The sequence below is a fragment of the Lutra lutra genome, chromosome 10 (genome assembly GCF_902655055.1).
Source record: "Lutra lutra chromosome 10, mLutLut1.2, whole genome shotgun sequence".
Taxonomy (NCBI): domain Eukaryota; kingdom Metazoa; phylum Chordata; class Mammalia; order Carnivora; family Mustelidae; genus Lutra; species Lutra lutra.
The window spans coordinates 47,352,936-47,376,508 of record NC_062287.1 but is presented as its reverse complement, the minus strand read 5'-3'; the positions used below and the strand labels follow the sequence as shown (position 1 = coordinate 47,376,508).

Genomic DNA, 23,573 nt, shown 5'->3' with positions numbered 1-23,573 from the left:
CTTTGTAAAGTTGTGCCTGATTGAATAATTTTCACCTCTTATTTGCTTTTTGAAAGGAGGGGTAACTCACAAATGAAGGCAAATCCATTAGAGTTGAAACTGCTGGGCCCTCAGCCAACAGCCCCATTTTAACAGGACGAGTCACAGGGGTTAGAACTCTCACTGGGGAGTTCAGTAGTGTGGCAGGTGAGTGGAGAGGTGTTTCCATCTGGGACACTGTTGTTCAGCCCATGCTGAGCCTTCTATTTACACATTTCCTCTGAGGAACACTTCAAATGCTATATGCTAGTGGATTCTGTTTTCTAAGACAATAGAGCTCATGAGGGGGCGGGATATCTTAGTTCTAATGTGGAGAGATAGGAGTAGCCCAAAGATTTCTCAACAGTTCATTTTTTGGAGAAAGAAAAATTGAACATTGCTTGCCAAACTTCAAATAGTAACTGATAAAAGCACAGATTTTCACTTGGCAGGGATCTGAACTCCTCTAAGATTTTAGACTGTGCAGATAAAAACCATGAAAACACACATATACCCCTCAACAGGAATAAAAACACCTTCAAAACCCCCAACACTTCCATTTAAGAATGCTTTATCCTTCTCCCTCCCAGTCTCTCTCTCTCTCTCTCTCTCTCTCTCACACACACACACACACACACACACACACACACACACACACACACACACACACCCTTCCTATTCATGTTAGCTGACACGGCCCAGCAGGTTCATTGTTATTTCTATACAAGACACCAGGGATCTCAGGGTGAGGATGGTCACTTTAAAGCCAAAGAGAATGCTTCATGTCCCTAGGGAGGATTTATTTTCCCCCTCAGCATCCACCAGAAACTCTGCAATCATCCTTGATTCCTTACTTGAGAGTTTCTGTCACTTTTTCTTCATCGTTCCTGCCACTATCCTGGTTCAAGAAGAATTTTTTTGCAACTTGTTTCCACATACCATTCACATAACAATTGTGTTCTACAATTGTAGAGAAAATGTATTTGCCTCACATAGCACAGTGCCAGGAAACAGCATCTGATAATATGATTAGACCTTATCCATTCTCTTTATAGGGGATGAAGAGTGCAAATCCTACTAGGAGACACTACATTTGACATCAATATCCATTACTTGAAGACTCCAAAGGAGGAGGATACTAATACCTCCTCCATCATGGGCTATTGTAGTTCTGAATGCAACCAGACATGTATAGGCTTACCCATGGTAAGTGTTCAATAAACGGTAAGTATTTTTTTGTTCTATAAGCTTTAGGGCTCCAAAGGCAAAAGTGTCTGGTGCAAAATAGCAAAAGACACCTCCTCTGGGAAAAAGAATTGCAAAATCTCACCTTCTCAGGCTGGCTCCTGCTGAATGGTATGTGTGATGAATTTTGTCCTCCAGGTGTGTCCCCTCTGCAGCACCGGGAGCACAAAATGTGGGGCTCACAGTTTAAGTAAATCATTACCACACTGTGTTAAAACTGTTACGATGGAGGTGTATATAAATCATTACCACACTGTGTTATAATTGTTACGATGGAGGTGTATATAACAGGGCACTGAGGAGGGAGTGAGGGCCCCTGGGGTAGGTGGAGAAGGCTCAGGGGCACCATTTTGGGGCGCCTGGGTGGCTCAGTGGGTTAAAGCCTCTGCCTTCGGCTCAGGTCATGATCCCAGAGTCCTGAGATTGAGCCCCGCATCGGGCTCTCTGCTCAGCAGGGAGCCTGCTTCCTCCACTCTCTCTCTGCCTGCCTCTCTGCCTACTTGTGATCTCTGTCTTTCAAATAAATTAAAAAAAAAAAAAAAAGAATGAGTAGGAGACTGCCCATGGAGCTAGAAAAGCAAAGCTCAATTCAGGCAAAGAAAAGGCCTGCCCAACAGGGGGCGCAAAGCCACCTCTTTTCCCCCCAACTCTTCCCCAATCCTGAGACTTTTCTGGATGGAGGTGTAGGATTTAGGGGAGTGCGGGGTTCAGACAAATTGTGCGAAAGATGCTCAAGAGACAGCTCTGGCCCGCACTGTGAACCCCTCAGTTACATTTGGTACTACTGGATGATTACTTCTGCTCGAGAAGTAAGCAAGCAATCAATGACCAGTGTAAATTTTTCTACAGAAATCAGACGTAGAGTGCAGAACCATCCTTTTATCACTGAATCAGCAACTTTAAGTACTTAGATTATAAATTTTAAAGAAGGGGAATTTGCAGCTGACAGGTTGCCAAATCTACTCATCAGAGTGTTATGTATTTTCATTATAGGGAAGATCCTACTATTAAATGGAAAAAAAAAAAAAGAAAGTTTATTCCTTGGATCTCTCTGCCCATGGCAGACTAAAAATAGCATAATTTATTTCACATGGGGGCTAAACAGAGGTGCTGCTCCAGGCTCATCTCTGCAGACAGGCCCAGGAGAGCAGAGCTGAGTGTGCATGGTGAGGCAGGCAAAGAAAACTGTCCAGACTGGATTCAGCCACAGAGGGCATCTGTAGTGTGCTATCGGAGCTCCTCATTCATTCAGCAACTCCTAAGGGGTCTGAGCTGGGGGTGGGTAAAAGGTGAGAAGTGAGGGCCAGCTTGGGAGCTCCATATTGGTTTTGCAGTGGGCATCCCATAGACAAATAGCAGCGTGACAGCGGAGTCTTTGCCAAACACCCAGTCCATATAATTCAAAAGAATGTCCACACAGCAGGAGCAACCAGGTTTACACAGCGGCACCACCAATCACATTAACATGGTGACTTGGAATTTTCTTGCTTTAATATAGGACTATTAAACATATATGGCATTTAATTTGTAAATTGATTTTAACATGATAGATGATAAGAGCTATAAGCATATGGTATTTGTACTTAATTTTGTTTATATACATTTCAGAAGCATCATCACAAAAAGATTTAGTCAACACTAAAGACTGTTTTCTTATTTTATTTTATTTAAGATTTATTTATTTATTTATTTTTAGAGCGAGAGTGCAGGGGGAAGGACAGAGGGAGAGAATCTCAAATAGACTCCTCCGCTGACGTCAGACTTGATCTCATGATCCTGAGATCATGACCTGAGCTGCAGTCAAGAGTCAGACACTTAACCAACTGAGCCACGCAGGCAGTCCTGGATTAGTTTCTTTAAAAGAGGCTCCCATGTAGTCCTCACCTAATAGGGTTGTTGTGAGGAATAAATGAGAAAAGTCCTTATAGTTTATTTAGCAAAATGCTGGCTTATGAATACCTTCAGTAAATAATAGTTACATTATTCTCACATTTGATCACAGAAATAGTGATCAAAGTCAAATTGTTTATGTACCACATGTGCACTTTGTCCTTTACTGAGAAGGGAGTAGACATGGAAGTTCAGTCAGCTCTTGGGGATCGGGTGGGGGAAGGGAGAACACTTTACCTTTAACAAAACAAAGCTCTCACTTAGTAGCAATCATAAATTGGTGTATTTATTTATTTATTTTTTTAAGTTTTTAAGCATTCTCTACACCCAGTGTGGGGCTTGAACTCATGACCCCGACGTCAGGGGCCACATTCTCTTCCCACTGAGCCAGCCAGGTGCCCCCAGCATATTTATTTTCTGACTATAATCTATTGGGCTTGTGCTCCCAAGGGCTCCACCTCGAAGGGGGCCTGTGGGTTTAGGCTTGGGAGGTGCTCACAGAGCACTTTCTCTCAGAATGAGGAGTGACAGCTGTGTCATTCACATGGGACATGAGCTCTGAATTCATTAAGGAGTTAATTCTTTATGACAGGTGGGTACAAGCCAATTACAGGGAGAAAAAGTGGCTTCTTGAGGCCTTCCAGGGGGAAAACCACCATTCACAGCAAGAAGGCCCCAAACCAGTTTTGACAAGTGGTAACAAATATTCATACAGTTGTCAAAATGTGAAAGGCAAACAGCGTATCTGCAAGCTTATTGCTTCTTTTCAAGTGAGACAGGCTCTCAGGTATACTGACTCGTACTTGTAAGACATTTGAGACAGTGCTGGGAGAGTTCTCACTTCACCCACATTCCCCAGAACTCTGGAGACAACGTTACATGTTATCACTACTAACAAGTAAAGAATATTTCCCATAGCATCTCCCTTGTCACCTATGGATACCAACTGTCTTTGCTGCATGGAAAGAATTATTTTTCCCTTTTTCCCCGCTCACTGGACCTCAAGTGCACAGAGTGCCATACCTCACATTCCTTAGCCATCATGTGTTTTTCATTGTCTCTTGCCTTCACATGAACTGGTGGATTCCCAGTCCCTATTACATCATGATAGGTGATGGACAGAGAGATAAGGAAGGAGCCACACATGGATTTTTTTCCTTGAGAAGTGTATATCTCTTTAGATTATTGCACATCTTTTTTTTTTTAAGATTTTATTTATTTATTCATCAGAGAGAGAGAGAGAGAGAGAGCAAGCACACAAGCAGGGAGAGCAGCAGGCAGAAGGAGAAACAGGCTCCCTGCTCAGTCTGATGCAGGACTGGTCCCAGGACCCTGGGATCGTGACCTGAGCTGAAGTCAGATGCTTAGCCGACTAAGCCACCCGGGGCTACCTAGTTTTTCTCACATCTTAATGAAGCAAATTCACTACACCTCTTACTGGTCCCATTTTACAGAGGAAAATTTGGTCTTCCTCAATGACTTGGCCACTTGCATAACGAGGACTGCAGGACTGGGTCTCCTGACTGCTGAGAGGAGCAGATTATGTACGGAGAGTGCCAACTACTAGGGAAATCCAACTATTTCCCAGACCATTCAATGTTTGCCAAGAGCAAGGGCAAAGGTTCACGCATCTTTGTTTTTCCCCTGTCTCTAGTACAATGCTGGACATGAAAGACACCTTGCAAACCTCTGCTGAATAAATGAAATGGTATTCATGTACCCCCAAAGGACAGCTCTTGTCTAACTGTGGACAGGCCACTCAATGTCTCCCACCCCTGTCCCCTCACCAGTGAAATGGGTAATGCACCAAAGTGCTGTGCAAATATGTGGACTGCTTACCTAATATGCAGGAAGAATTTCTTAATCCCCAAAGAGTGGATCCATCACAACCACATTTCTGCTTTTAACCTGGAAATCGGTCTAAAATTGGTTTTTTTTTTTTTTTTTAAGTTTATTTTAGGAACAGTTTTATTGTTTCTGCCCTGGGTTGGTTTCCAGTTCAAGAGTATCCTGCATAAACTGGTTCTGGTTTCTAACAACCTGTGTGTATGCATACACTAGAAGGCTCGCTCTGAGACGGCAGAGGTAGGGCCTTAGCCATCCATGTCCCCACTCCGTGGCCAGAGCAGTATTCTGCATGTAGGGGAAACTCAAAATCTATTTATTGAAGTGAAAGGAAAAGAACACTCAGATTGCGAGAACCTTCCTTTAAAGGCAGTAATAAATCATTCAGTTCTCTAAGCCTCAGCAAAATCCATGTGGGCTGTACCTACTAATTTACATAATAACTTTTCTTTCAATACATAACCTTCTCACATTATTTAATTTAATAATTATTGATTGAATACCATGAACTATTTTAGGTCCTAAATAAGTCATATTCCCTGTCTTTAAGGAACTTGCAATCTACTCTCCAGATTTTATTATTACAGCTCAAACATCAGGGTGTCAGAAAGAGAAGCTACTCCTTCCAGATCACATCATTAGAGAAGCTAAATATAGGATCCAGGACAGTGACATTTCAGAGCCCGTTTTTTTTTTTTTTTTCCTAATGAAGGGGTAAATTCATTAGGTATGTTTAATGAGTATTAGGAAGACAGCAGAAGCTGCTTTTGAAATGATTCAGACATTACATGATCTGTCATTAAAAAACAATTTACCCACATGTAAACAGTGCACAGTTGAAAAGAGGCAAGATATACATACTATTTTTGCTTGCTAAGAGTCAGGGTATAATCCCCACACGGAGGAAGTCAGATGACTGGGTAGTCAATCCTGCATCTTTATTTTTCAGTATTTTTTGTACCTTTCCAGTGAGTTAAAAACTTCTGCAAAATGAAATACGCAGGCTCTAAGGTGAGACTCTGGGCCTTTTGCCTTGAAGAGTCGGGTTAAAGGAAGCTCTGTAGTGAATTGGAATGGATTCATGATTAACTTTAAAGCTTTTTTTTTTTTTAAGATTTTATTTATTTATTTGACACAGAGAGAGAGAGAGACATGATCACAAGTAGCCAGAGAGGCAGGCAGAGAGCGACAGGAGGAGGAGGCAGGCTCCCTGCTGAGCAGAGAGCCGGATGTGGGACTCGATCCCAGGACCCTGGGATCATGACCTGAGCCGAAGGCAGAGGCTTTAACCACTGAGCCACCCAGGCGCCCTCATGATTAACTTTAAAGTAGAAATGGGTTTGAGCCAAATTGTCTAAATAATACTTAACATTCTGAATTAATAGCGGGAAGAATATTTAACAAAAGCTTAGTGTTCCCATCTATGAAACTATACTTGTCATTTATATAACTACAAATTATACATCTCCTATTTATATTACTTTAGCCCTAGTAGCACCACTAATTGAATAGATAGAATTAGCTATGCTAATAACATCTAGAGTGAGTTCATACATAAAAATGCCTTAAAGAATCAATTACCCTGTTTTGCTCACACAATATGACATCATGCAGGGCCCAGCTCTGCCACTTACTAGCTCTATGAGCTTGGGTAAGTAAGTTAATACATCCTTTCTAATCTTCAGTTTCTCATTGTAAAAGGAGCATATTAAGAATAAATTCCTCACAGGATTTTTTTTTTTAAATACAAATGAGCAACGCCTATTTAAAAATACCGTGTAGACAATAAAGCAATCTACAGATGTTCAGAGAAACTGGCATACTGAATGAAATGCAGGGGTTCGAGAATTTCCCATAGATAGCTACAGAGTATAACAGAAAACTCAGAAACATTCCTGACTGGCAGGATTTGGGGACTGAGTGAGAACAGTCCTGTTGCCACCTGCATCTTCCTGCTTAACCTCAAGGTCAGTGAGCACCGAGTCAAAAATACCCATTACACAGATGGGTGCAGGGCAAAGTTGTGGCAACTCTCTCTTCCTCTCATCTGTGTGAGGGGGAGTTAGAGTCTAAGGAATAGAGTACTTTGAGGAGGTTGCTCATTCTAGCCTTATAAAGGGGTTAAATTTGAGAGATGGGTAGTGGTGGGGGGCGGTGGGCAAGGGGAAGAGATAGACTAAATTTCTAGGTACTTTATATATAGTATATCTTTTAATATAATCTCCAGCTTTACACATGAGGTAACTAAAGCTTAGACATATTATGATAACTCTGGCGGAAGGTGGTCAGCCTGTCTGATATTAAACCTTGTCACTATGCTTACGTACCTCAAATTTCCCCAAGCCCAAAGAAACTCTTGGGGAGCCTGTTAAAACGCAGCTTTCTTATTGCTATCCCCGGAGGTTCTGATTCCAAAAGACGTTCGTGACAGGTGGGTACAAGCCAATTACAGGGAGAAACAGTGGCTTCTTGAGGCCTTCCGGGGGGGAAACCACCATTCTCAAACACCTCCCACTGTCAGTCTTTGTCCCCTCCAATCAGTCCTTCTCACAGTTACCAGATTGATCTCTTGGAAATTTACTCCTGATCATTCACTTTCTTTTCCTCCAAGAAGTGAGGATTGAGCAGACAGAATGTTTCTGGTAGACACCACACTAGGTGGTAGGGGCACAAAAATGAGTAAGTCAGGACCTTTGCCAGGGAGTGACAGTTGGGCAGCAACACAAGTACATTCAGGGTGCAAGCCCAGGGGAAATCGCTAGGTTGGGTTTGGTTCCAACCATTAAAATTCTCTGTCTACAGGATAAAGTCCAAGTTTCCTAGAAAATTTAAGGCACCAGAACTGATTTGAGTTTAACTTTTCACTTCTGAGTCCTTTTATTCCCCTTCATAAATTGTTGCTTGCAATGAAAATAAACAGTGTTTTCCCTCTCATGTATCCTGTATCCTATTTTTACCAACACCACCCGCCCCTCCCCCCTTGCAAATTTTACTAATCCTTCAAGGTCTCCCCACCCCTTCCACCACCAAAATTCAAATTCTTCCAGCTTCCAAGCCATAATCTCCTCCTTTGAACTTCAGAGCAAGTTTCTTGTCCCTCTTGTTTAGTGTTAATCACTTATTTCCTGTGGGGACGCTTCTCTCTCCTAATATCCCTAATTCTTCAGGGCAGCGACTATGTCTTATTTGGCTTGGTCCACATTGCATGGCAAGCTCCTTAAACTGGCATCTAATAAAGGTTTATTGAATGACTGAAGGAACACACTTGCCAAGACTTGTCCCCCTGGCAGGCGACAATTAGAGGAAGTGTGCAGCCCTAAGCTCACTTCAGAGAAGTTCCCATCCAGAAACATGTACATCATTGGGGGAAGCAGCTTCTGCCTTTCAGGATTTAAGCTTATGCCCAACTCAGTTTTTGACAAAGCTAAACCCAATTCAGCATACTTCATTTTTCTAAAAATGCACCAAGTGACATGGTTTTAACAGGAAGAGGGCATGCTACCGTAAACAGATTACGGGCTTTGGAGTCAGTCAGACATGGGTTCAGATTTCTTTGTCTCTCTAAGCCTTAGTTTCTTCCTTCCTTCCCTTAAAAAAAAAAATTTAAGGGCGCCTGGGTGGCTCAGTGGGTTAAGCCGCTGCCTTCGGGTCAGGTCATGATCTCAGGGTCCTGGGATCGAGTCCCACATCGGGCTCTCTGCTCAGCAAGAAGCCTGCTTCCCTCTCTCTCTCTCTGCCTGCCTCTCTGTCTACTTGTGATCTCTCTCTGTCAAATAAATAAATAAAATCTTTAAAAAAAAAATTTAAAAAATTATTTATTTATTTATTTATTTATTTGAGTAAGAGAGAGCGAGAGAGCATGTGAGTGAGGCAGAGTTGCAGAGGGGGAAGGAGAGACAGGGGGAAAGAATCTCAGGTAGACTCTCTGCTGATCGTGGAGCCCAGTGCAGGGCTTGATCCTAAAACCCTGAGATCATGACCTGAGCTGAAACCAAGAGTCAGAGGCTTAACCGACTGAGTCACCCAGGGGCCCCAACCTTAGTTCCTTTAAACCTGTGAAGAGAGAACAAATGATTGCCCTTCATATTTTGTTGTGATGATTAGAGATGACGTGAGCTGTCTGAGTTTTTTGCAACAGACATTCTTACTACTTGGAATAACATCTGTCACCTCTCTTTTGTACCAGCCTGTGACCAAACAGGACTAGTTATTCACTAACAACCTCCTTTACTTTAGGAAGGACTTGCAGGGCAAAGGAGGCACTTGCACGCTGCATGTGGCCGGCATTCAGTAAGGCTCCTGATACTCTTTCGGAGGTATTCCCTTCTTTAAATTATAGGGATTTTTAAATAAAATGAAGCAAAATTTGGCAAAAGTCACTAACTACTTATTGTTTTTTTCAATGGAGAACAGCTTGACTGTGAAGATTATATCATTTCCTAAATGTCTCAGTAAGTAACAGAATGGCTGATTATGAAATTGACGAAAAAAGGTAAAAGACTAATGAAAGAAATTAAAGGAGTGATTATGTTTTCACCAGAGGCTGGTTTGAGTGGAGACTGATTAGGAATTAACTGACATTCTCAGGGAAGCCTGCCTGCATTGGGATCCGGGAAAATGAGGTCGTTCTCAAGGAGACCCATCAAAACAGATGGGCGCTTTGGGCTTAGGGGTCTGGGTAGGCTGGAATGATGTGGGTTACTGACACAATTGTCCACTTGTCTTTGCATGTGTAGACACAGACTTTGCGTAGGCACATGGAGTGGACTGAAAGCCTGGGCACTTTGTTTGCAGCAGATGAGAACTTTCAGTGGAGAGCCTCTGATCTCCTCCTGGATGTTCTCAAAATTCAATGTGCTTCAAAGCTCAAACCAGGCTTTCCATACAAGCTGCCTGACCATCCAGACCTTCCTGGTCAGCTCCATTTGCTACACCTACCACAACAGCAACCACACCATCCATCTGGTATCCCTGATCTGCTTGGCCTCACTCTAACATGCCTACAGTTTCCATCTTCATGTTCATGCTGTATCCTATATGTGGCACACTCCTACTCAGACTTCAAGATCTTGTTTGAGTACCACTTTCTTTTGGAAGCTTTCTCTCTTACCCAAGGCATGATTGGTAACTGTCCTTCTCCTGACTTCCAACAAAATACAGTGTGGAGAAATGGACATTCTACGGTCAAAATATTCTGAGCGCAAACCTGACACTTGTACCTGTTAGCTGTGTGATCTTAGAGAAACTAGCTCATCTTCTTGAGGCACAGTCTCCTGATACTTCAAATAAAGCTGTTAATTCCCTAAATTTCTGAGGATCATCAGTGATACTGTATTGCCAGCTTTCTTATATTTCTTTTTGTGAGCTCCTTGAAATGACAGACCTTGCATTTTTAATTACTTTGCTGTCCTACAAGGCATCTAGCACAATGCCTGCTGTTTTCTAGCATTCAATAATTTTAAATCAATGGATAGTTCTGGAAAAATAACCCAAGCATGGTTAGGTCAATTAAAGTCTAAGTTCTATGAAGTGCTCTCTGGTCATTCCTATACACATTAATTTGAATTCTCATAGCTCTTATACGTACTACTGAGACAATTGTCACAAGCTGCTTCATCCATACTGACTGATTTTTAAGCATCTCCAGGGCAGCAAGCATGGCTTTCCCTTTGAATTCATGTTTCACAATGTGTTAATGCCAGCTCATGATAGGTTCCTCAAATATCCCATTCTCCATCTCATTCCAAGGAGTTTTCTACTTCAGTTTATTTTTTTAAAAGATTTTATTTATTTATTTATTTATTGAGAGAGTGCACATACAAGCAGGGGGAGGGGCATAGGCAGAGGAATAACCAGGCTCCCTACTGAACAGGGAGCCCAGTGCAGGACATACTGAACAGGGAGCACAGTGCAGGACTCCATCCCAGAACCCTGGGATCATGACCTGAGCCGAAGGAGGATGCTTAACTGACTGAGGCACCCAGATGCCCCTTCTTCCTCAGTTTATGTTGAGTTTACCCCTAGATGCCAGACTGAGGTTTTTGAAATAATAATGAAGTTCTGTAGTCCATGTCATTGGCTCAAGGTGAGTGGCTTTTCCTGACCCAACTTCTCAGCTCTCCCCACAGTGGTCTTTCTCTTTCTTTAGCACACTTTCTCTTCATTGTCTTTTATTTTTTACCCTAAGCAAGAATCTTCTCATTGATGTATTGTACTCATGGGGATTTGGAAAACTTTGATTTATTATTTCTTAACTCATAGGTTCTTGGAGAATTACTTCTGGGAGGCATCTTAAGGACCTCAAACACACAACAATTCTCAATGTTGGCTAGGGATGAATAGTCAATCATAGCATATATTTTTTTTTTCTCCTGCTGAGGTCATACATGATCTCAGAATCATTTTCAACAAAATATTCCAGGTAGAAATGATCAATCAACAAGAAACTATCAATCCATCATCTCAACCAATCCACCTTATAGGAAGTGAAACTTGCTTGACGTCGTTGCTGCAGTGCAAAGCTGTTATTTTGCCAATGAAGCCCAAAGAGCAGTGGCGAATTAATAATAAACTCAAACTAGAACCCAACTTACTTGACCCTCATGACTGTGGTCCAGGCTTTCCCTTTCCACATGGTCACTGGTCCTCCTTCAATAGTCATTCAAGTCCTAGAATTTATAGTTTATTTTCTTGGCATTACCTAATAGTATATGACAATATGATTAAAAAGCACAATATACATGTCTTAGCCTTATCAAAATGACATCTGAGCTCTCATAGATGTTATAAGCTCTTGAAGAGAAGGGCCTTTGTTTCACTTTGCATCTTTCACAAGTTCTAGCCCTGTGTCTGGCATATGGTAGGTATTCAACAAAAATTATCTGATATATGCTCAACTACATATATAAGACAAACAGGAGCTCTATCCTTAAATTCTCACTAAGAATCAGTGAAACAGTATTTATTTGAAAGGACTCCATGCATGCTGACACATATCCTCACTTTTTTTCTTAAGAGGGACACCTTATGTCTAAATAAGTTCTCGTTTCACCCGAATATTTTAGGGGAAAGTAAATGTAATGTCAATGACTGGGCTGCCCTGTGACACTTCTACTTCAAAACATGAGGAGCAGCGTTGTGATTTGGGGCTCAAAGGCCCTGAGGAATGATAGCCTTTCTTCTTTTTGTTTTTCATGGTGACATCTATTGACCATAACTCTTGTGATGCTCACAAGCCAGAGTTGTTAGGAGGAGAGAGAGATGAAGGAAAGGAGATGAAGGACAAGAGCATAGGAAGAGAGAAGGGTAGGCAGGGGGTAATATTTTACAATACAGCAATGAGATACTTGTTTTACCACTTAAAAATAGATTGTAAAAGCTGCATAAGCCTCAGCTGACATCATACTTAATGGTGAAAGATAGAATGCTTTCCCTTTAAGGCCAGGAACAAGGCAAGGATGGCTGACCTTGCCACATCTACCGAATATTGATCCACAGGTTCTAACCAGGGCATTCAGGCATGACAAAGAAATAAAAGTCATCCAGATTGAAAAGAGAGAGGTAAAACTCTCTTTTTATACATGACATGATTTTGTATGTAGAAAGTGCTAAGGAATCTACCAAAAAAAAAAAAAAAAACCCCAACCCCCCCCACAAAAAACCCCTATCAGAACTAATAAATAGGTTCAGCAAGGCAGGAGGATATGATTGATATACAAAATAATTACATTTCTATACACTTGAAATGAACAAAAATGAAACTGAGAAGATAATCCACATGTAAAAAAAATGAAGAAATTGGAATCCTACTTCATATCATATACAAAAACTAACTCAAAATGGATCAAACACCTAAATGTAAGAGCTAAAACTATAAAATTTTTAGAAGAATATATGGAATTTATCAAAATTAAAAACTTTTGTGAATCAAAAACTAGCAAGAGAGTGAAAAGACAACTTACAGAATAAGACAAAATAATTAAAAAGCATACATTTGATAAGCAATTGATTTCCAGAATATATAAGGAATTTCTGTAATTCAACAGCAACAAAAAAGCCTAATTTAAAAATGAGCAAAGGATCCGAATAGACATTTCTCCAAAGAGAATTTAGAAATGGCCAATTAGCACATGTAAAAATGCTCAAATCTGGTAGTCATTAGAGGAATGCAAATTGCAATTACAATGAGATACCACTTTCAACCAAATAAGCAGAAAGACACATAACAACAAGTGTCAGTGAGAATATGGAAACACTGGAACTTTTATACACTGATGTTGGGAATATAAACATGTATAACCACCTTGGAAAACAGTCAGGAAGTTCCTCAAAACATGAAGCATAGAGTTATCATAAGACCCAGAAATTCTACTCTTACGTATATACCCGATGGAAGTAAGAACACTTGTCCACACAAAAATGTATACACAAATATGCACTGCAGCATTATCCATAGTAGCCAAAAAGTGGAAAGATCCCAGATGTCCATCAACAGAAGATGGATAAATTAAATGAGATGTATCCTTACAATGGGCTATTGTTTGGCAATGAAAATAAATAAAGTGCTCATACATGCCATATTATCTGTGCACGCGAACATTATGTGAAGTGAAAGGAGCAGTCACAAAAGACCACATAGTATATAATTCCATTTATATAAAATATCCAGAATAGGCAAATATATAGACAAAAACAGTAGTTGCCTAGGGTTGGGGAGGGTGGAGTTGGAGGTGTGGTTGGGGGCCATGGGAAGTGATGGCTATAGGGTTTCTTTATGGGGTGGTCAATGTTCTCAAACTGATTATAGGGATGACTGTTTAACTAAATATACTAAAACCTCTGAACACTGTACTTTAAACTAGTGAACTGTATGGTATGTGAATTTTAGCTCACTAAAGCTGTTACTAAAATAGATACATGTGCATGTAATACTTTAATTTTAGTGATTAAATTTCACTCGTTAATTCTATGTCTGTCACAACAATCCATGTATTCACTTAGATGATCCATATATATATTTCCATGACAACTGTCTTAATTTAAAATATGTTAACAGACTACACAGATTTGTGAAGAGCAGGTAGGTATCTTTTATGAAATCCATCCTTTTAAAACATTTAATTTAAAAGAAAAAAATTAAAGAAATGAAAACACTAAGCTATCTTTTCTTCAGTGTAATCACTACATCACCTTCATTAACACATCATTTCTGTGGACCGCTGGCAGGTTTACCCTCAGTATTTAATATATTTACCACAAATCTACTTCATCAGAGATTACATTATTACTTTTAGCAGTATATTTATAACAGTACTCTCCTATCTGGTAGCTCCATCATTTCTTTGCTACTGAAAACCTGAATGTTAATTATAGCTAAACCCAAGGCAGTTGAGAGAACTTAGTAATTCGATTATTTTGTACCTACCCCTTTTGAATCAATCACTCCAGGTTTTGCATTAAACTTCACTGTCTTCAACCGGGCACGCTCCTTTCTTTCCACCCTAAAGAAAATTGAAAATAAAGAGCTGATCGCATGGCAAGGCATTTATGAGTAAGTTCCTTACTAAATGAAGAATCTCTCTTCTCATCCTACAGCTCAAATACAATGTGTCCTAAAGTATTCCCGTTCCTTGGTTCAGTATAAAAAGTCTTGCTATGTGGTCTCTAGGAGGCTAACACATCCCTTGAAACTTCTGTGTGATGTGTACTGAGAGTCATAGTGATTGGAAGAAACAAAGAGGAAGGAAAAACTATTATTTGTTACTTAAATGCCTGAATAACTCAACCAAAAATCTATTACAAGAAATCACAGTCCACAGAGATGAACACCTACAATGGAGACTAAATAAACTTCTTCCCTTTCCTCTGTCTCCTCTGCATACCTCCTCTCCCCCACTCTTTTCTTTTGGTTTCCTTTTTCTTCCATTCCCTTTAGTGATGTGAGGGTATTTTACCTTCTCCTCAAAATCAAACATGTTATAGGTCATCTTGAATTTTTTCCTTTTCCCCAGTGCTGTTCTCCTGTTATCTCTGCAGACTTCATCATTGTACCTGACACTTCATTCATTCATCAAACATTCATCAAGTGCCTACCATGTATCAAGCAAGGAGCCCGGGAACAAAGGAAAAAAAGAAAAAAGAAAAAGAAAAACCATGACTGCAATCAACACCCAGGAATGTGCTCCTGGTAGGAACAAAGACATAAAGAGACCAATATGCTGCACAGAAAGACTCCTGACAGCAACGGGGGGCATCTATCTCACTGAAGGCTGAGAAGGAGGGGTAGAAAGCATTGGGGTCGGCTTCCTGGAGGAGGTGTCAATTTATGTGATGCTTGAAGGACGAGAAAGAGCTTGTTGGCAGGAAAAGTTCAGGGAGAATTTCCCAGACAGGAGACACATACTATGATCCAAAGATAATAGGCAAGTGAGAGATTGTGGAAAGATTCTGCTATAGGGTATAATATAGGATGGGATGTACGAAAGTGAGGTGGTTGGGCCTCCTTATAAAAATACCCATCCACACTAAGGACTTGGGCTTTTTCCTTGGGGAATCCTCATGCGTTCTGAGAGGATAGAAAGCAGAGAAGTGATCAAATGGGTTAACACTGGAATAAATGACTCTAGTGGAGGAAGAAGACAGGCTGCAGGAGAGAAGGGACAGTGGGAAGCAGGAGTTCTGTTGAGAAGTTACTGCCACAGCCCAGGCAAGAAATGACAATGAGGTAGAAGGGAGGGAAGGGCTTGAGAAACAGTAGTAAAGTGAAATTGGTAAGATGTGTGCCTATTTGAAGGATGGGGTTAGAGGGGTGCCTGGGTGGCTCAGTGGGTTGAGGTCTCTGCCTTCAGCTCAGGTCATGATCCTGGAGTCCTGGGACTGGGTCCCACATCAGCCTCCCTGCTTGGTGGGGAGTCTGCTTCTCCTTCTGACCCTCTCCCCTCTCATGCTCTCTCTCTCTCTCATTCTCTCTCAGATAAATAAATTCTTTTTTTAATAGATTTTATTTATTTATTTGACAGACAGAGATCACAAATAGGCAGAGAGGCAGGCAGAGAGAGAGAGAGGGATGCAGGCTCCCTGCTGAGCAGAGAGCCTGATGCAGGGCTTGATCCCAGGACCCTGAGATCATGACCTGGGCCGAAGGCAGAGGCTTTAACCCACCCAGGAGCCCCAAATAAATAGATTCTTTAAAAAAAAAAAAGAGGTAAAGAGAAGCTAATTATCTCCTTGATTTTTTGTCTGTTGGAGTCTCTCCAGTTAGACATGATCACTCCTTCCTTTAAACACCACAGGACTTATTTGTATCTTCATGTTGGTATCATCTCTTGTTTCCTTGTGTTTATTTTCCCAGCGCACACACAAAGCTGGACGTTCCTTGAGGGCAAACCCACATGTCACTCAGCAGCATCCTGGAGCAAGTCCTCAATAAACTACTGTTCACTAAAATAATCCTTCATGCGTTGTTCTGACTTGACAGTTTGTTTAAATATGGCCAACTCGAATTTCAAAAACGGGGAAAGAAAAGAGAAGAAAAACCCTGAATCTACAGAAATTAAAGTTTTATAAAATCTAAGCTATTCATAGATCAATAATTAACAACATATTGCTTTTTAACTGAGAGCTCTTTTGTGTTCCCAGTTGAAACACAGTGCAGATCGGGGTTTCTATAGTTACAGAAACAGAGTTTCAGAATATATTTTGGTGCGAGAGGAGAATAGCTGAGTGGAAACTGCCGAACAAAAATTTTCATATCTTAACCCTCAGATATTAAAGCAATATGTTCCGCTGAGAGTCTCTACATACAACAGTTGGGAAGAGCACCAGGAAGACTTCAGGGAAGGTGAGCTGCCAAGTGGAGAGATGCTCACTCAGAAAATGTCTGTTCTGAGCAACTTCAGCTCTTCTCGGTTTTAATCCAAGTGCAAACGGTAATTCATATTCATCTCTTCGGATCCTTCTAAAACTGTTCTTACAGCCCTGACTTTATCCTGGCTTCTTTGCATTAAACAGGATAATTATGGGAAACACTAGTACCTTGGACGAAGCTAACATGACACGCGGAGGCTCCATGGTTTTTGATCAGACTCTACAGGAAATTCTGCACAGACCCACAGAACTCACAGGGGACTGAAACATATACGAGGCTGAAGTCAGGTTTCTAAGAACTGTTTGGATAAAGCATTCTAATTTTTACCCCCTGGTTTCCAAGGTCACCCTTTTCAGATTTCTTCAGAAATGTCCCTATTAGGCCATCTTTAGTGATTCATCTCTTCCATCTTCACAGGGTTCCAAAGAATGTGAAGTCAGATGGACACGGACACACACCCCCCCCCCCCACACACACACCCCTATTATTTGCTATGGTTTATTAATCTTCAAACAGGCAACAGAAAAGAAGCCACAATTTTTAAAGTATTACTGTAGGTGGCCTGGTTTCGACTCACTCATGAATGAAATCAGAAAGTTTTGTTTTCTCTTGGGGTTGGAAGTTTCATAAATGATAATAATGATAATGTAAGTGTTGGCTGAAGTTTTAACATATAATTATTAGTGAAAATTCCTATATATTTATATCCTCTCATTTGCTTCTTACAATAACCAAGTGATGTAGGTATTACTGACCCCCATTTGATGGCTGGGAAAGCTGAGACTGGAAGCATGCCAAGTTTAAAAAGTGGTAGAAATAGGGACTGAATGCACAGGTGCTAAAAGCTAACCTGAGTGTCTGTTCACATCTACTCAGTTTGGGAAACAGCACTCAGGATCTTCCATGTCTCTCTTCTACAGTGGGAATTCTCAACACAAATGAGATTTTGGATGAGTCATACACAGTTTTAAGGCCAATACAATTCTTCAGAAATCTGTATTACGTTTTTCACAAATGATAACCAGCCTTCTCCATTGCATCCCCATATCCCAAATGTCCTGAATTAAATAAACCATAACCAAATGCAACCATATAATCGCTTACATAACACCATACTATAACAGGCTAGGCTTTACTTTTTTTTTTTTTAAGAGTGTGAGAGCAGGTGAGAGGGAAGAAGGGCAGAGGGAGAAGAGAGAGAATCCTAAGCGAACTCCATGTCCAGTGTGGAGCGCGTTGAAAGGCTTGATCTCATGACCCTGAGATCGTGACCTGAGCTAAAATCAAGAGTCAGACACTGAACGGACTGAGCCACCCAGGTGCACCTGGGCTTTAAAATTAATAGAATAAATTTTAATCTTGAATTAGGTTAGGTAAATGACTGTATGCAGCATTATACTTATTGAATTATATCATAAATATTGAATTACTTTCTCTCCTTGGCAGTCTTTTTTGCATTCACTGTAACCCCATCATAGTTTTACTTTCCCATCACGGGGCCCATCTTGATTAATTCTCTCAGTGGTAGGTGGCTGTGGCTTGTTTTCTCCTACCTGCCCCAACCCCTTCCTCTCTTCTGGTGCTTCTTGGGTTGTAGGTGGATAATTTATTGCTCAAATGAGAGTCAGGGCTGGCAATAGATAAGTCAGTGCTCTGAATAATGGTGTGTTCTTTCAAGAACTAAAAGCACAAATGCGAAGAAAGGAAAACACCCATCATTTGAGTGTGTACGAAGTATTTGATGTTGTCCTAAGCACTTTGCCTATATTACCAATAACTGCACAGTGATCCAGGGCTTAAGACGGAGCTGGGCATATAGCAGGAACTTCAAGAATCTTTGTTGAATAAATGAATGAACAAATGAGCAAACGCATGAATAAACCCTCAAGGAGCGTTCTTGACCTGGTTGTGAAAATTGAGGCTCAAGAGTTAACTGACTTACCCTCGAATAGTGTTTTTAATAAAAAAAATTATTTACCAATTCATGACTTTTTCACTTGGTAAGAATCTACATAAAGTTTAGCATCACCTTCTCTATTTATGTTATTAAGTAAGACTCCTTCAGCAGAAGTAGATGATATTAAAGCCCACTAGCCTTTACCTAAGGGAATGGCGGACCACCTATATAGAAAGACTGAATCGAAATGAGAAGTACTGCCTTACTTCTCTCACACTCAAGAGGCAAGCAATTAATTAGATTGTTTAAGCAGAAATAATCCTCTCCACCCCAGTTTGGACACTGACCAAAATACTGAAAATGTAAACTGGATGGCAAAATCTGAGCAATCGCTTCTGACAGTTAGCATCTCCAGGGAGTACCAAATGGTCATGCTTCCACGAGCCCAATGGTCTCCCTCTGCCCTCTCACCCACTTCCCATCTGGCGTTTTCAGGTCCTGGCCAAACACACAATGATGTCAGGCTTGGAGCACGGGATGGCAGGATAATCATTTAGTGCTGGATGTTGCTGTGCCCGTGCTCTGCAAGGATGGAAATGCCATGCACATGACTGGCCACAAGCTCTCTGTGAAGGTTAGGTGAGTAAACCTTTATGCAGTGCTAGCTACAAACCTGTCCTCTGAGAGCCCAGGGGACCATCAGTATGGGGCGATGAATAAAGACTCAGACTAAAAGACTGTGGAACAAATCATATCTTGGCCACTCACAAAAACTACGTAGTCTCAGGAAACAGCAATTCTAGGCTAAGAGCCCAGGTTTTGAAATCATACAAGTCTGGGCTGGAATCCTGCATCTGCCACTTATCAGCTCTGTGAGTCAGGGCAGGTCATTCAGCCTCTTAGGATCTCAGGATTTATGTTGGTAAACTGAAAGTATTGACAGACTTCAAAAAATTACAGTGAATGTTAAAGAAGATAATACAAAAATTGTTTAGCACAGTATCTGCTACATATTAAGAACTCCTAATTGACAGTTCTAATGGACTCTTGGTATAGTGGAAAGCCCTGTGGTCTTGCTATCAGAGAGACTTGGGTTCAGCCAGTAGTTGGTTGCGCACCCTTGGGCAAGTTACTTGACTTCTTGGACCCTCCGTTTCCTTATGAGGCTTTTGTGAAGATGAAATAAAATTCTGTATTTGAAAGTACTTGCCACCATATAGGGTTGGTGCTATTATCAGATGGAATTTGTCCCCCTGTCTGCTGTTCTTTCATATCCCTTGACCCCTGCTACAGACTGAATGTGTTGGCCTTCCTGAGTGGGATTAGTGCCCTTATAAGAAGAGACATGAGAAATAATCTCTCTTTTAGCCATGTGAGGGTACAGCGAGAAAGCTATCCGTGAACCAGGAAGAAGGCCCTCACTGGGAATCCAAATAACCAGTGCCTTGAATTTGGACTCTCTAGGCTTTCAGAACTATGAGAAATAAATGTCTGCTGTTAAAGCACCCAGTCTATGGTTTGTTATGGCAGTCCAAGCTGACTAGGACAGCGCCTTTAGTTACTGTGGGCCCTCATTAACGTAATCACCGTGTGGCTGTGCCTCAGTCACACGTTTAGTCCCACAAACATGTGACGCCAGCGGGGCTCCAGTGACCCAATGACAGTGCTTGGCACACAGACACTGCTCAAACCATGCTTGCTGATTTAGATTTTGCCAAGTCTTATTTTTGTAACTTGGGGAGGCAGGACTGCATGTAAGTTCAGGGTATCAATTCTCCTGGGGTGCCTGGTGGCTCAGTTAGTTAAACATCCAACTCCTTCTTTAAAAAAAATTTTTTTTAAATTTATTTGTCAGAATGAGAGAGAGAGAGAGAGAGAGAGAAAGAGCATGAGCAGGGGGAGGAGTGGCAGGGAGAGGGAGAAGCAGGCTCTCCACTGAGTAAGGAGCCCAAAGTGGGGCTCCATTCTAGAACCCTAAGATCATGACCTGAGCTGAAGGCAGATGCTTAACTGACTGAGCCACTCAGGCGTCCCTAAGCATTCAACTCTTGCTTTTGGCTTAGGTCATGATCTCAGGGTCATGGGATTGAGGCCCATGTTGGGCTCCATGCTGGGTGTGGAGCCTGCTTAAGATTCTCCCTCTCCCTCTCCTGCTGTCTGTCCCCCTTCCTTCTTTCTCTCCCCTTCACTAAAAAAAGAAAAAGGAAAAAAAAAAGAGCATCAATTCTGTAGCCTGGATTCAAATCTAGGTTCTGCTACTTACTCGTTGGGCAATTTCAGGCAATTTAATTAACCCCTCTATGCCTCAGTCTTCTGATTTGTAAAATGCACATACTATTATAACATCTCTCAAAGGGTTGTAATGAGGTTTAAATGAGTACATTGTAAAGGGCTTAGAACAGTGTCTAGCATGTTCCAGGAGTGTTTTAACTAAAATTTCTTCACCATCTTCAAAAAAAGAAAGAGGATGGAAGTAATCTTCATATTCTCCATCACGGTTTCATTGGGATGATTAAATGGGATCATCCATAGAGAAGCATTTTTGTAACGGGTCAAGTCATGCCCTGATGTTATCCATTACGAGATTTTCCCAGACCAGTTCTACTAGCTGAACTGTACTCAGAAAAGAGGCTAGCAAGGAATTAAAGACTGAAAAATTTAACCCCAGTCTAAATGTAAATCCTATTTGTACCAGCTCCCACGTATTCCGAGCTAGAGTTGTAAGATGCTAAATGTAGTGTGAAATGAGAAAGCCCTGCAATAAGAACTCTTCATAGGGTAGGATTATAAATGATTTTTATTTCTTTTTTATACTTCTCAAAAATTTCCCACTTGCCTACAATGAAATGTGCTATAGAAACATCTGAAATAATAATATTTTTTGAAAGGATTAAATTCTAAGGAGAAAAGTTGACAGAAACTCATTTATAGCCATAAACACACACACACACACACACACACCCCGATAACAATCATGAGATTAGAATGCAAATAAATATCAACATTAGAGTCACTAGACAAACTTCCTTTTCAGGCTTGTTGTAGTGTATTTGTTAACATGGTTTTTATCCAAAATAGGAAAGATAGCCAACTTAAGAAGGACCACCAGGAGGTGGAAAATTGCCTCAAGAGGAATAGAACTGAGAATGTTCCTGGGGGGGAAAATGAAGTATAATCGAACAAATGAAGGGCTATTGACAGGGCTGGTTAGAATCACAGAACTTCTGGGTTGGAAAGGGCCTGGAAAATTGCATAGTTCAACTCTCTATCCAAAGCTTGAATCCCTTTTATTATATTTCCTGACACCAGACCTTCTGTTATCAGAATCACCCCGAGGGATTTACAAACAAATAGAGATTTCCAGGACCCACTCCAGATGGATGGAATTAGAGTATTTGTATGTGTGTGTGTGTATGTGCATGTGTGTGTGCATGCCTGTGCACACACAGAGGAGAGGCTCTAAGAGGGAGGAAGCGGGCACATCTAAGCTTTTATAATGCTCCCTTGCTATGAAAACCATGGTTCTGGTTCAGTATCTTCCCACGTAATCCATACCATCTCTACACAGCTCTGACTAGTAAAAGAGTTCCTTTAAAATGAGCTGAAATCTCTTCCCACATAGCTTTCCTTCCTCCGCTCCGCTTCTATCCTTGGGGCCATATTCAGTAAGATAGCTCTTTCTTCTCAGAGCAGCCGCTCTGACAGCTCTGGTGAATTAAATCAAAGCAACCCAAAATGCACGTTGTCTTGACTCTTTTTTTTTTTTTTTAAGTAAATGGAAATGGAAAAACAGAATCTAAACTAGTGCCGAGAGTCACTGCTTTGAATATATACCCTTTGAGAAAACCCCACAAGCCAGAGTACAAATCCAGAATGTCCTCTCAAAGCAATGTGAGGCAACTATTGTGGAGCCCAGAGGTTTTTAAATTTTTTATAATTTTTTTAATTAAAAGATTTTATTTATTTGTCAGAGAGAGAGACAGAGAGACAGAGAGACAGAGACCATACAAGCAGGGGCAATGGCAGGCAGAGGGAGAAGCAGGCTCCCCGCTGAGCAGGGAGTCAGACAGGACTCTGTTCCAGGACTCTGGGATCATGACCTAAGTCGAAGGCAGGTGCTTAATGGACTGAGCCACCCAGCTGTCCTGAGCCCAGAAGTTTAAAGAGACCTCAAGAACCGTGTGTTGGTGGGCGATCCACCCAGGGATACAGAGGACAGGGAGGTTCTCTCGAGTTTTGGTGGCTTCTTTGTGACTCCTCCCCACTAACCGTGAGGGAGCCGCTGTGTGACAGTCAGCCTGCTGCCCTCTCTCTGCATTCCTTCCTGGGCTGTGTGGACGCAGGCAGAGAAGGATGGGGGACCAGTCTTCTCTGGGGTGCCAACGCCCCACAGAGTGATTCTTGCGGTAAGCAACACCTTCCTACTTCGGTTTGTGCTGGCTCAGTCGCTGGGTCACGGCATGAGAGCATCAGCTTCACTGAGGACTCTTCACAGAGGTATTTGGGGTGTTTGGACAGAAGAGGAAAAGCCCTTAGAGAAACCTGTAGCTTGAGAAAATTGGTGACTGCCTTGAATAAACGTTCTTCCTGACTTTAATTTCATAACCATATCTTTTTCCTGGTGGTACAGACAACAGTGTTTCATGGACGGTATCTTGGTGCCAAAAAGAGGCTCATGGGAAGGAAAGTTCCTCCCTGGTCATGATGACTAGAAGCTGCTGGGATGCATGAGGGAGTTGGCTGTTCCAAAGTACATTCCCACCTAGCTGAAGAAATGTTTAGAAGAGAAAGAGCATGGTACTCTTGACTCAG

At 41.4% G+C, this 23,573-nt stretch overlaps 1 protein-coding gene across 12 annotated transcripts in view; it reads right to left on the bottom strand.

The window, feature by feature from the left end:
- The window catches only part of DLG2 (discs large MAGUK scaffold protein 2), a 2,065,329-nt gene that overhangs the window by 44,949 nt on the left and 1,996,807 nt on the right, over window positions 1-23,573 (bottom strand). For all 12 annotated transcript variants that reach the window (XM_047691101.1, XM_047691090.1, XM_047691092.1 and 9 more), the window contains one exon: window positions 14,423-14,498. In XM_047691101.1, the coding sequence (XP_047547057.1) occupies window positions 14,423-14,498 (76 nt within the window). The remainder of the gene's footprint in view (window positions 1-14,422; window positions 14,499-23,573) is intronic.